Source organism: Rattus norvegicus, chromosome 10 (genome assembly GCF_036323735.1).
Source record: "Rattus norvegicus strain BN/NHsdMcwi chromosome 10, GRCr8, whole genome shotgun sequence".
NCBI classification, from domain to species: Eukaryota; Metazoa; Chordata; class Mammalia; order Rodentia; family Muridae; genus Rattus; species Rattus norvegicus.
The window spans coordinates 44,653,092-44,665,544 of NC_086028.1; the positions used below are offsets into that span (position 1 = coordinate 44,653,092).

Here is a 12,453-nt window from a genome sequence, read left to right on the forward strand (position 1 = left end):
TAGAGGTTCTGGACTGCTCAGCTGTGATCTCTTTTATGGGGTGGGAGACTCATAAAGGACCAAGAGTCCCACTTAGGAGCTGAGAGGCTTGGCGGCTCCACAGCCTAAGGAGGAGGGGTTGAGGCTTGGGAGGAGAGAGCTAAGGAGGGGCAGGCTGGAGGAGTGGTTGGGCTAGAGAAAAAAGGGCCAGGAAGGGAAGGGGAGGGATGGTTCAGGGAGGGAAGGGCCAGGGAGGGAAAATATGGGGGGAGGTTGTGTAGGGAAAAGAAGGGGAGAGTTGGGAAAGGGAAGACCAGAGAGGAAACCTCAGCCCACTTAGAACTATATAATCTGTTCCAGGGACTGGGGCACTTCATATTTCCCTCTTGTAAATAAATAGGCAAGATCGTGCACTGCCCAATGGCCTCCCGTGCTTGCCTTCTCTCCCATCCCGTGTCCTGTCAGTGACTGTGTAGACTGGTCACACAGAAAGTCAGGCACGTGTCCAGCCCTGACACTTCCCACCTGAGTCCTCTGCCTTCCTTCTCTGAACTATAAGCTACCCTTGCCCCTCAGACTTAGGGACTCAATCTCTCCTTCTGGCTAGGAAGTGTGGAGGGAAGCCAGCATTAGGATTAACCTACTTGGAGTTTCTTAACCACACCCCCTGAAGTTCCTACCTAGCTCTGGGACTTAAGTCCCTACCCACTAGCTTTTGCTCCAGTCCAGTCCACCTTCTCCTATCAGAATCCTTCAGCCACTGAGATTTCCTGTTGAAGACCAGGGAGCCAGGCTTGCCTGGCAATAAGGCCCATTCCTTTCAGGTCATACAAGTGCGATGAGAAGGCCACCCTGGAGGTCCCAGGAGCCTTCATCCCAAGTGAGCGCTAAGAAGCAACAGTATACAATGCTGAGTGGAAGTAGAGCCCAGACTTGGAAGGGCAGAATTTCCCCTTAGCCTGGCTCAGTATCCTCCCGCAAGGCCTCAGACCTTGGGCACGACTTCCTGGATGCCCATAGTGGCTCAGCCATGACTACAGGAAATAGGCCAGAAATGTGGGCTTGACACCATGGCTTTGATTCTGTGGGTGAGCCCGGGGCACTTAGCCTGGACCTGTATCTAGTATTCTTTACTTCCTTTTTGGGCTGTTGAAGGCTAATGGTTATAAGTGTGATTGATTTCATGTGTGGATTTTGTATGCTGCAACTTTTTGAGGTCTGTGTGCGTGCATGCGTGCGTGCGTGTGTGTGTGTGTTGTGTGTTAGAAATGCCACAGCATAAAACCGTGCCATACAAGAAGTGCTCCTTCCCCCTCTTCCAATCAGGCCACCATTCCTTTTTCTTGCCTGCTTGCTCTGGCTAGCACCACAGTAGGATGCTGGGCGGCAGTGGAGGAATCTTGAGATATATTAATCTCAGGGAAAACTTGTCTCTTTTCCCATCAGGCAGGGAACCGGCTGTGGGCTTTTGAAACGTGCCCTTTTTATGTTGACTGTGTTCTATTTTACTCCCAGCTTATTAAATGCTTTTTTTTTAATCAGAAAAGGATGTTGGCTCTTGTCCAATGCTTCTTTTGTTGTTTTAATAATTGAGATGTCAGTTTCCCCCCTTCATTCTAATAACATGGCATTTCATGGTACTTATATTTTATTTCTTGAATAACTCTTGGATTCCCAAGGGGTTGGAGCTGGAAGGATTTCAAATAGGCAGTGGGGCTGGGGGAGATGGGCTCTCCTGGCTCCTGAGTCACTCAGTGATTCGTGAACCAGGATTCACCCTGATTCCCACTACCAATCTCAGTGCCCCCAAGACAGGCATTAAAACTGCTTTTTCCAACAGTGGGTCCATGCTCCGCACGCAACCTTCTGGACAGTGGAGGAAAGAAAACAACCCAAGCCAGGCTTGTGTGAGTTGTAACTCATGGAAACCCAGCGTGGACTACAGAGATTGATTCTGTGGCCCTGTGGTCTGGGCCTTCGGGACACCTGTGCTCACTCCCTGATGCGCAGAACAAGTGAGATGCTGGTGAGGCTGTGGTTTCAATCTGCCATCTCCACTGGCAACCGCAGGATCCAGAGATGGGCATGACAACTGCTCCTCCTACTGAGTAGTGGAGGAGCCCATGCAGAAGCCAGCTCATAAGGCCTAGGGTTCAGGAAGCCAAAGAACTGCCCCCTTGTGGCAGGAGAGGTCAGGATGCCAGGAAGCAGCAGGCCCCCGTGTCTTAGGAGGAAACCCACAAATTGGGAGCTACAAATGAGGAGGCATGTTCAGACCTTGGGAAATGCATGCGTCAGCAGCCTTAATGAAGGTTTTCATGTACAGACGCACCAGGCTGAGGGGTAGGAGGAGAAAGGTGTCCATGCCCACTTTACCTTGAATATTACTCAGGGACTGCATGCACTCAAACGGCACATCATACACAAAAGTCTGTAGCATTATTGCAACTGGAAAAGAAACATAACCATTGAATCTCTAAACCAGTAAATAAACTGAAAGGCAATTTAATGAACTTTAGAAAAAATCCCCAAGGGCTGGGGAGATGGTTCAGTCGGTAAAGTGCTTGCTGTGTAGGATTGAGGACCTGAGTTTGACCTTCAGGATCATGTAAAAAAAAAAGTCAGAATGACGAGCACACGTGCTTGGACCTCAGCTCTGGGCAGGCAGAAAGAGAAGGATCCTTGGAGCTGGGTGGCAAGCTGGCCTGTCTGACTGTGTGCATTCCAGCGAAAGACCCTGTCACAAAACACAAGGTGTGGCTCTAGAGAGATGGCTCTGTGGGTAAGAGTACTGTCTGCTCTTTCAGAGTCCAGTCACAGAGGATCTAATGACCTCTTCTGGCCTCTGCAGGCACCGGTCATGTATGTGGTACACAGACATACATGCAAACAAAACACTTACGCACATTAAAAACAAACAAAAGACCAAAAAAGACAAAGTGTTTAGTTCCTGTGGAATGACACGTGAGGTTGACTTATGCCCTCCACATGCATGTGCACATATGCAAACCTCACAAACATGTGTGTGTGTGTGTGTGTGCATGTGCACACATACACCAAAAAGATCTCTCATAATATGCACAGACACGATGCTCACAGACTTGGTGTGTGAGCTTACTTTGTCCCTTGAATGTTTACGATCTCAGGCTGGTGGGTGTGAACGACGGCAGAAATCCCGTGTGTAGGTTTCACTAGAAACTGAACACAGCGACTTGGTAACAGTTATAACCGGATTACTCAGAGCACCCAGATTCCTCAGCCCTTCATCTGCTGGAGAGACCTGGTACACACAGGGGCTGGCTGTAAAGAGTTCCGGCTGATCCAGACAGGGGTGGGTGGGGGAGTGTCCACCCTGCACACACCACATGGTCAGCACCACACGTGGCAGGCTCCCAGTGTAAGTGCCGTGCACACCTATAGTGCCTCTCCCTGAGTTGGAGCCCCACAGCGCCTGTGCAGTCCCTGCTAGACCGGGACAGTGAAGGGTAGCCTGGGAAAAGAGATGTGATGCGCTCACAATCTCTTAAGAGACTGCTGCTAAAATAGAGGTAAATTATAGACTGAAATGGTGCGAACACCACTGGGCCCGTGGTGGCACACTTTCCTCACCCCAGAACGGGAGGCCTATGGGAGCAGAAGCTAGCCACCCTAGGTAGCTCTTATCTTTCCAGTGTGACTAACTGGCATGCGGCAACTTTTAAAAATCTTTTTACTGGATTTATGATTTTTGTTTTCTTTCAAAAGATATTGTATAACCCAAGTTACACAACCTTAAACTCACAATCCTCCTGCCTCAGCCTTCCAAGTGAAGGGATTACACACGTACACCATCTTGCCTCTCTTTTATTTACATGTTGAATTACTGAGCATCAGGCTCCACCTACTTGTGCTTCTGCCTGTTCTTGGACAGACAGATTCTCTGCCTTGTGTGGCACGTTGATGGCGGGGACTGTGTCTGCACAGACCTGAGTCCCTGGCCCAGGAGCGCATTTGTTTATTTGTGATTTGATGTAAATGTTGAAACCAACTGGTCTAGGTCCCAAAACAACAAAAGCAATTCCATTTTACTTCATGCTGCCCTGGCTGAGAATATAAGCACCCTCTATTGTGTGTGTGTGTGTGTGTGTGTGTGTGTGTGTGTGTGTGTGTGTGTGTGTGATCCTGGGCCAAATGGCACACGTAGAGGCCAAAGGATAATCGATCTGTGGGAGCCAGTGCTCTTCGCCCTAGAGGGTCCAGGCACTGAACTCACATCTTTAGGGTTGGTGGCAGGTACCTTTTCTCACTGAACTCTCTCACCTGCTCCTCATCAGGGGTTTTGAATTCCTGTGCGTACATTGGATTAGGTTGTGTATCTTCATCCAAAGCTGGTCCTGGCAGCAAGTGGGGTGCTACTCTTTTATCTGAGCTCACAGAAGACCAGGCAGTGATGGGGCAGTGATGCAGTTGAAGATTTGTACATGTCTCAAGAAAACCTGTTCGCAGGGATGTCTAGTAAATGGGGGTAGGGGGTGGGGCCACTTTCTTAGATATCTGCATTAGTTTATGGGCTCTGGTCTGTTTTAACCTTCATTCTCTACGGGGCTAGTTTTTGTTTTTCAAATAACAGTGCTTCTTCATTACTTATTACATATGATCCCTTCTTTGAGAATCTCACACGCCCCCTATTTCAGCAGGTGTCTTTTCTTCTGTGGACTTTTGTTTTCCTATCTTAAGCTAATAATTTCTCCCCTACTTTTTGGCTCCCCCCCTTTCTTTCAAAAGGCAACATTTCAAAACCCAGTGGTCCCTCAGCATGGATGCAGGAGTAACTTCTCTTCACAAGTGCCTGATGCACTTTCCTCTGAGCTTGCCACATGCTCAGACCCTCATAAAACCGATGTGCTTTGCACAGAACCCACATACATCCAGACAGGTTCTCTCTGTGCAGCCCAGGCTGGCCTCGAACTCTGCCCTTCCTGTTTCTGCATTGAGTTATAGGAATCTGAGTGCTTGAATTGTAGGAATGTGCTTCTGTGCCTGGTTCCTCCCTAGAACCACCTCTAGCTGACTTAACCCCTAGCACAGTAGAACTACTATGGCGATCACTGTTACAGTGCATTGTTTGGGGAGTCTGATCATGTTCAGCAGAGATGAAACTTAGGGGAATGTTTTCTATTTGAGGTGGGCAGAACCCAGGGCACAGATCCTGCAGACATGAGACTTGGTGCCCTGGGGGCTTTCTGCTCATTCATTTCCCACACATACCCTTTTGGCTTCTTCCCTGTCCCTTGCTTATCCTCAGCTCCTGTTTTCTGCTTTCCGATTTGGAGTACTTCCATGTCTCCAAACTCTTTTCTGACAACATTTAAACTGTGGCCTCTCCCCTCACTCGGGCTGTTCCCACAGGCCCTACCCAGGTCAGTGTCTAGAAAAGCTGTTTGTTTTGTACTTCTCTCTCTCTCTTCTCCCCACCCCCAATCTTTATTATATGTGTGTGGGCGTTTTGCCCACATGCGTGTCTGTGTACCTCCTGTGTGCCTGGTGTCTGGTGTCTGTGGATGCCAGGGTAGGGCACTGGGTCCCTGAAACTGGAGTTACAGATGGTTGTGGGCTGCCAGGTTGGTTCTGGGGACTGAACTGGGTCCTTTCTAAGAGCGGCCAGTGCTCTTACCCACTGAGCAATCTCTCCGACTTCCTGTGCCTCTCTTTACATATGGGCACTTGCCTGACAGTGTCTGGATAGCCTACTTTCTATGTGTGGACTCCTACCCGCTGCACAGGGAAGGACGCTGCAGTAAGACCGGTGTACGGGGCGAGGGTGGGAGCTCCCAGGCGCTTGTTTCACAAACCTTTAATAAATTTTGTCTGTCACATGAGTAGAACCCAAGCTCTTGGTTCACCCCAGCTGTCCCCACCTCTCCCTCCTGGTCCTGCCCCTCCCCAGTTCTCTTGCTCAGCCTCTTACAGACTTAAGAGTCTGGGACAAGCGTCCTGACTTCATGGCACAAAATGCATGGGAGCATGATCGGACAGCTATGGAGGACAGAAACAGGGCATGAAGCAGCCCAAGGGTGTGGGTGTCTCAGTCCTCACAAAACCAACAGGCTCCCCATTATAGTCACAAAACTGCTTACGGTGGCTCTCAGGGATGAAGAGACAAAGGGGGTTAGCTGAGGAGGATCAGGTATGGTTTCCATGTTGTAACGGATCCAATTCAAAAAGTAGGAGACATTGGCAAACACCCCTGGGTACAGGGGTTGGGCACATCCACGTCCCCAGCTTACTATTCCAATCTGCAACCAGGTCTGGTTCACCTTACACACCAGTGGACTGCCAGAGTCACCCTGAAAAGGAAGAGGGGCTTTCTGTGACCTACTAGTTCAGGTATGCCCCTCGGGTGCAGAATGGGAGTCCATCCCCTCCCCGCCACATAGACCCCTCTCTGGCTGCAACAGAGCCCAGAGCCTCAGCACTGAGGTCTGATACAAGTGTGTGGTGGTCATACACTGTCTGCCTGGGTTAAGCCACCCCCAGCAGTCCCCTACTTAGAGAGTCCCCAACTCTGATCCCAAAAAGATGGGCACACCTCACACACATTCTTCATATTCTTGATATCCCCAGCACACAGCATCTCTGGCAGGAGGTAGGATGTCAATCCATAGAGCAGCTGACACTGGAACTTAGGGATTAGTGGCAACTGCGCTTCCAGCAGATCTTTCCCGGTTTCGCCTGTGAGAGGAGAGGAGAGAGGAAGTGCCAGGTGAGGGTGTGTATCTGAGTCCAGCTAGGTCTTTCTTGGTCCTGGGAGGCAAGGAGGCAAAGACATTCTCGGGTTCTTGGTCAATGGAGGAGAAATCTAGAAGAAATCCCCACTCAAAGAGAGCCCTATCCACAAGGAAGAGCCATACAGGGAGGCCTGGCCTGCACAGGGAAGCCCCACCCACACAGGGAAGCCCCACCCACACAGGGAAGCCACACCCACACAGGGAAACCCAGTCCTACTCACACGGAGTTTCTTTTTCATATCATTCTGTCCCCCTTTCACATGTAGTTTTTGTTGTTGTTGTTCCAGTGTGGATAATTTCTACTGATCTATTCCCAAGGCCACTGATTCTCCCTCAGCTGGCCATAAACCCCATAAAGGAATTTTTCCTCTCTGAGAGCTGATTTTTAATTTCCGGTGGATTATTTCCATAGAATCTATATCTTTTGGATTAAGTTGTTCTCCTAACCATCTTCCCGATGCCAGGGAGACCCATTCTATGCTCTACTTCCGTGAGATCTGACTTGGCTCATACCTTGCGGTGAGACCATTCCCCATCCAGTAGTCCAGCAAGACAAATCACTGAGGTTCAGGTTGGAAGATGGCAAGCAAATTGGAAGCACGTAGTCAGAAAATACGATGGCGCTCTTCGACTGCACTAGCGCGACGTCCCCTCCAACAGGGTGGAACATTTCGAAGGTGGGGTGAATGATCACCTGGTTGATCTCAAACCACTGGGTATGTTTGTTGGCCACCTCAAGGTTGGTGATGCCCACGTACATGTCAAAGGTTTGGAGTCTCTTCTCCCTGGCAACCAGAATAGAGGCCAACTGCCTGCAGCCCCCTGTATCACCAGCCCACAGACAGGGTCTGCCAGCTTGGGTCTGCTCACCTATCTGACAATCTGACCTCAGAGGTCCTGATTTGGATGGAAGGAGACTTGGGGATCAATAGGGGCCTGTGCCGGGACTTGGAGAGCCAGATAGCCATGTAATGGGCCCCTCTCTGGCCTCTTCCTGAATAACTGACTAACCCCTGTATATCACAGTTGTGGGTCTGACAGGATGAGGCTCAGGAGAAAGGGCCAGCTACCCAAAGGTTCTGTGGAGGAACACTGTCTCTAGTGTCGGGGACCTTGCTGGAGAAGGGAGGGTAAGATGGAGGCAGGGGCACACTGTAAATGGAGATTTCTTCTCAAGGAGGGATGTAGCTTGGTCTGTAGTGAACTATGCTCAAGGGGACAGACCATGCACCTAGGTACTGGCCCAGTCAGAGAGGGTGGATAGATCCATGCTGGTCCATTGGAAGCAGCTTGAAGTCTGAGATCAAGGTAATGAGTGTATCAGCTATGGTGGTTAGGCCTGCATCAACAGTGGATAAACCAGTCCAAGCCACCGGCACATGGTTGAGGCCTCTCCTTTCTTGTGTCCCTGCTCAGTTACTCCTAACAGCTCCTGTACGTCTCACCTGGCAAAGCAGTGTGCTGCCGTCAGCACCCAGTAGGCATTGAGGATGGAGCCACCACAGACGTGAAAGCCAGCGTAATGTATGCTGACCTGCCACGGCCATTTCCGATCAATAGTCAACTCTCCACCCAAGAGCTTGCCGTGCAGAGCTGGCTGGCCACAGGCTGAGGAGAGGAACAAATGCAGACTGGGCTCACGGCCACACCACAAGAGGGGCGGCCACGGATGGAGGAAGGGACAACGTATATTTGAATGGGGAGGGGCCGGGCCCGGGCTTAAGGCCGAGGTTCCATCCAGGGAGAAAGGATCACTACCCAGACCCTGGGACAGGGGCCTACCCACGTCACTGCTCAGCGAATTTGGCTGGCTTTTAGGGTGTCGGTGACTGACTGGTGTGACCCAGGTTGGGGTAACCAGTAGAAGCAGAAGCAGCAGGTATCCCAGGAAGCCCAGGCCGGAAGTGGGGGCGGCCATGAAGTCAGAGGCGCAGTTCAGCAGGAGAGGGCAGCTGACCAGGAAATGTGACAGCGCCTCCCCTGGTGAGGAGGTGACGTGACGGTGACAGCACTTGGGTCCTTGATGCGTCGGTGGCGCCCCCAGCAGGTGACTTTGAACTAGCGGGTGTGGCCGGAAGGAACCTGAGTTGTGTGGAGGCTGACATTGCAGATTGCCAAAAGACTACTCTGTCAGCAGGGAAGGATGCCTGACTATCCGACCTCACCTCAGATACAGGCGACAGACACTACCTAGGCCTGGACCTGGGTCTGGGCCTGGGCCTGGGCATGGGCAAGGGCCGGGGCCGGGGCCGGGGCCTGGGCCTGGTTACTTGATAGCATCAGTGGGTAACCCTGCCAGCAAACGAAAGGACCCATCTCTGGCAGCATTTAGGATGGATCATTGAAGCAACACACATGCATGCGCGCCCGCGCGCACACACACACACACACACACACACACACACACACACACACACACACACACACACACACACACACAGAGTCAGGCCTGGGTATACAAGTTCTGTTTAAGAATCCTCTATTTCAAACTCTAGTGTTCTAAGCTCTCTCAGTGGCAGACTCAGATCTGCCAGATTTTACTATTTAGACATGCACCATCTGCTATTAAATCTTTTTTTAAAAATTAAGTCTTTGTTTATATGCAGTAAAATATACCCTCTTGCAAGTCTTGACAACCCTTCCTTTTACTCTCAAGGGAGGATTCCAGCTGGTATGTCATGGTATAACATATATATCATGATATAACAAGTCTTTAGTCCCAGCACTGGGAAGGCAGGTGAATTCAATATCAGTCTTAAAAAAAAAGAAAGAAAGAAAGAAAGAAAAGAAAAGGAATAACAAAAAGTAAAATTGAGGCTAGTGAGATGGCTCAGAGATTAAAAGGGGAGTATTGCTTTTGCAAAGGACCCGGGTTTAATTTCTAGCACCCATGTGGGACAGTTCATAACCACCTGTAACTCCAGCTCCAGGAGTCTGTCACCTATGGCCTTAGAGATGCATTCTATAGCTTCACCAACACAGATACACACAATTTAAAAGATATTTTAAGGAGAGGATTCCACAAGGCTATAGAATAAAGGATGAGAAAAATTACAAAACTTTGCAAGATTTGTCAAAGTCAGAGGGATGGAGCTATCCTGCGCACTTGGGTATGATGTCATAAATATCCCGTGCACTTGGGTATGAAGGTTGAGGTCATACACACAGCTGTTTCTGATCACACCAGATTCACAGCAATTCCAAACAGAAGCCAAATAAGAAGAAGCCTAAGGCTTCAGTAATTAAGATATCAGTAAGGTGTAGCCTAGAACAAAACTTAGCAGGGCTGGGGAGAGACATAATGGAATTGTCTTCATCAATTCATGGTGTTAAAACAAAACTCCAGATCTAGAGATGGTTTTCTGATTAAAAGCTAATGCTGTGGGGTTGGGGATTTAGCTCAGTGGTAGAGCACTTGCCTAGCAAGCGCAAGGCCCTGGGCTCGGTCCCCAGCTCCGAAAAAAAAGAAAAAAAAAAAAAAAAGCTAATGCCGCTCTTCCAGGGGACTTGGGTTCAATTCCCAGCACCCATGTTGTGGCTCACAATCATCTGCAACTCCAGTTCCAAGGGACCCAATGCCCTCTTCCAGCCTCTCCTCAAGCACTGCACATACATGGCACACAGACACACATGCAGGCAAAACATCCATACATATAAAAAGTTAAAGAAAAACATCATTTAAAAGAAAGAAATTAACTGAAAATCCCACAGGCTAGATGGCTTATGAAAACACAGTATTCTTTGCATTTGGGGCTGGGGTTCTAAGATCAGGTTCCTCTGGGTTTACACACTTAAATCTGCTTCCTGCGTCCTCACAGAGGGCAAGGGCGAGAGAATCCTGAAGCCTCTTCTGTAAGGGCACTACTCTCGTTCACGTGCACCATCATCACAATGTCTTCAAGGTCCTACTTCTAAACGCTATCACTCTGCTTGGAGTCAAGATCCCAACCCCTGAAGGGGAAGGAGGCCGACCTCACTCTATTGCTGAAATGAATCCCAGACTTAGATCTTTACACAGAGTTTTGACACAGGACTCAAGAGGCACGCACAGGATCTGCGGAAAGGAAGAATGTGATCCTACCACACCCTTTATACAGAACTGAGCTAAAGTGATCAAGAAAGCCCTTTAAAACTTTAGGTGAAAACGCAGACAAGCTTCCGGTGACGATGAGCAATGCAGTGAGGGTCAACCCTCCTAATAAAACAAGGAAAAACTCACGGCAGCACACAAATGTCATCTCCATAGAAGCAGCAAAAATCAAAAGCATGGTGACGACTCCCCAGGGTAAGCTAGGCTAGCGAGGAGATCCTGGAACCCAGGCTATCCCGCCCTTTCGGGAAGGGCCGGGAAGGGACTCTGTCATTTTTGGCATCTTTCTGGGTTAAGGAAACAAATAAGAGTCCAGGACCCATCAAGGGTGTGGACCATATTCAACCACACCTGCTTTTGACTGAAAACAAAGAAGAGTGTGCCCAAAGGGTGAGGGGATGGGCAGAGGCAAGTCAGCACTCAGCTGGACAGTAGCCCAACTTAGCATCATCTGGTAGCTCAGGCCCTAAACTCAGGAATCCTCAAGTTCTCCACTCCTAGGCTAAGCGTAACTGCAGGGGGCTGGGGTATCTGTATCTGCAATCAGGAGCTTTCCAGGACACTGACAACATTACCCTAGCTGTTGCTTATTTCTGAAAGAAAAAAAAAATTAGGTATTTCTCCAGCCCAGGAGCAAAGACTGGAGGAACACGAGAGGAGACGTGGTGAATGAGAAACAGCCTAAAAACAGATGGTAAGAAACCCAGGCACTTGAATTATCAGCCAGAGACATAAAGGACATGGTTTGTTGTGCCAGAGTCAGGTCTCTAAGTTTCTATTCTCAACAACTGGACAATATGCAGTTATTTTTTTTTTTTGGTTCTTTTTTTCGGAGCTGGGGACCAAACCCAGGGCCTTGTGCTTCCTAGGTAAGCGCTCTACCACTGAGCTAAATCCCCAGCCCCCAGTTATTTTTTTTTAAAGAACCATCATACATGGGAGCTTCTAGAAATTAAACACACACACACACACACACACACACACACACACACACACACACACACACACACATTCAGAGCCCACTGAATGGCCTTAACACGAGTTTAGACCCAGATGAAGGGAGAATCCATGAAGTAGAGTGCAAGTCCAAAGAAACTACTCAAAGTAGGAGGAGACAAGGGACTACTTGGAAAGAAGTGTGAGGTGCTTTAATGCTCCTTCTCTGTCCCTCCACCCCCTTCCCCTCCCTCCTCCACCCCCTCCTCCCTCCTCTCTCCTCCCTCCTCCCCCCCCTCGTTCCTCTTCCTGTGACTCCCCTTTTCCACTCTTCCCCATCCTTTCCTCCTTCTCTTTCTCCTTGCTCCTTCTCTTCCTTTGTTTCGGTAAGCTGACATTTTTCTTATCTTCTTTTCTTTTTCTCCTCCAGTTTCTGATGTTGTTTGTTTGACACAGGGCCTCACACTATAGTCCTACCTGGCCTGGAACTTGCTATGCCACTGAGGCTGGCTTCAGTGACCCTTGGCTTCTCACTCGCTGAGATTGTAATCGTACATTCGCACTCCCAGCTGTTTCTTAATTCTTCTATTTTCGTTTGACACCACCCCCTCCCCTCTGTTGTCCTTATACTCTTCCCTATGTCTAACTGGTTTACTTATTTCAGTCAAAGTTGTAAGGATA

The 12,453-nt window shown here is 49.3% G+C and overlaps 1 protein-coding gene across 2 annotated transcripts; it reads right to left on the bottom strand.

The window, feature by feature from the left end:
- Positions 1-5,796: 5,796 nt before the first annotated feature.
- Prss38 (serine protease 38) lies at positions 5,797-11,998 on the bottom strand. Of its 2 annotated transcripts, NM_001304375.1 has the most exons (5): positions 8,529-8,945; positions 8,192-8,354; positions 7,260-7,531; positions 6,548-6,690; positions 5,803-6,305 (listed from the first exon to the last, which is right to left on the bottom strand). In NM_001304375.1, exons 1-5 carry the CDS (start codon positions 8,662-8,664, stop codon positions 6,051-6,053), a joined length of 969 nt encoding a protein of 322 aa, NP_001291304.1. In that variant the 5' UTR covers positions 8,665-8,945; the 3' UTR covers positions 5,803-6,050. The 2 variants fall into 2 exon arrangements, with proteins under 2 accessions (XP_006246600.1, NP_001291304.1); XM_006246538.5 differs by having other exon boundaries at positions 5,797-6,305; positions 8,192-11,998.
- Positions 11,999-12,453: the final 455 nt, after the last annotated feature.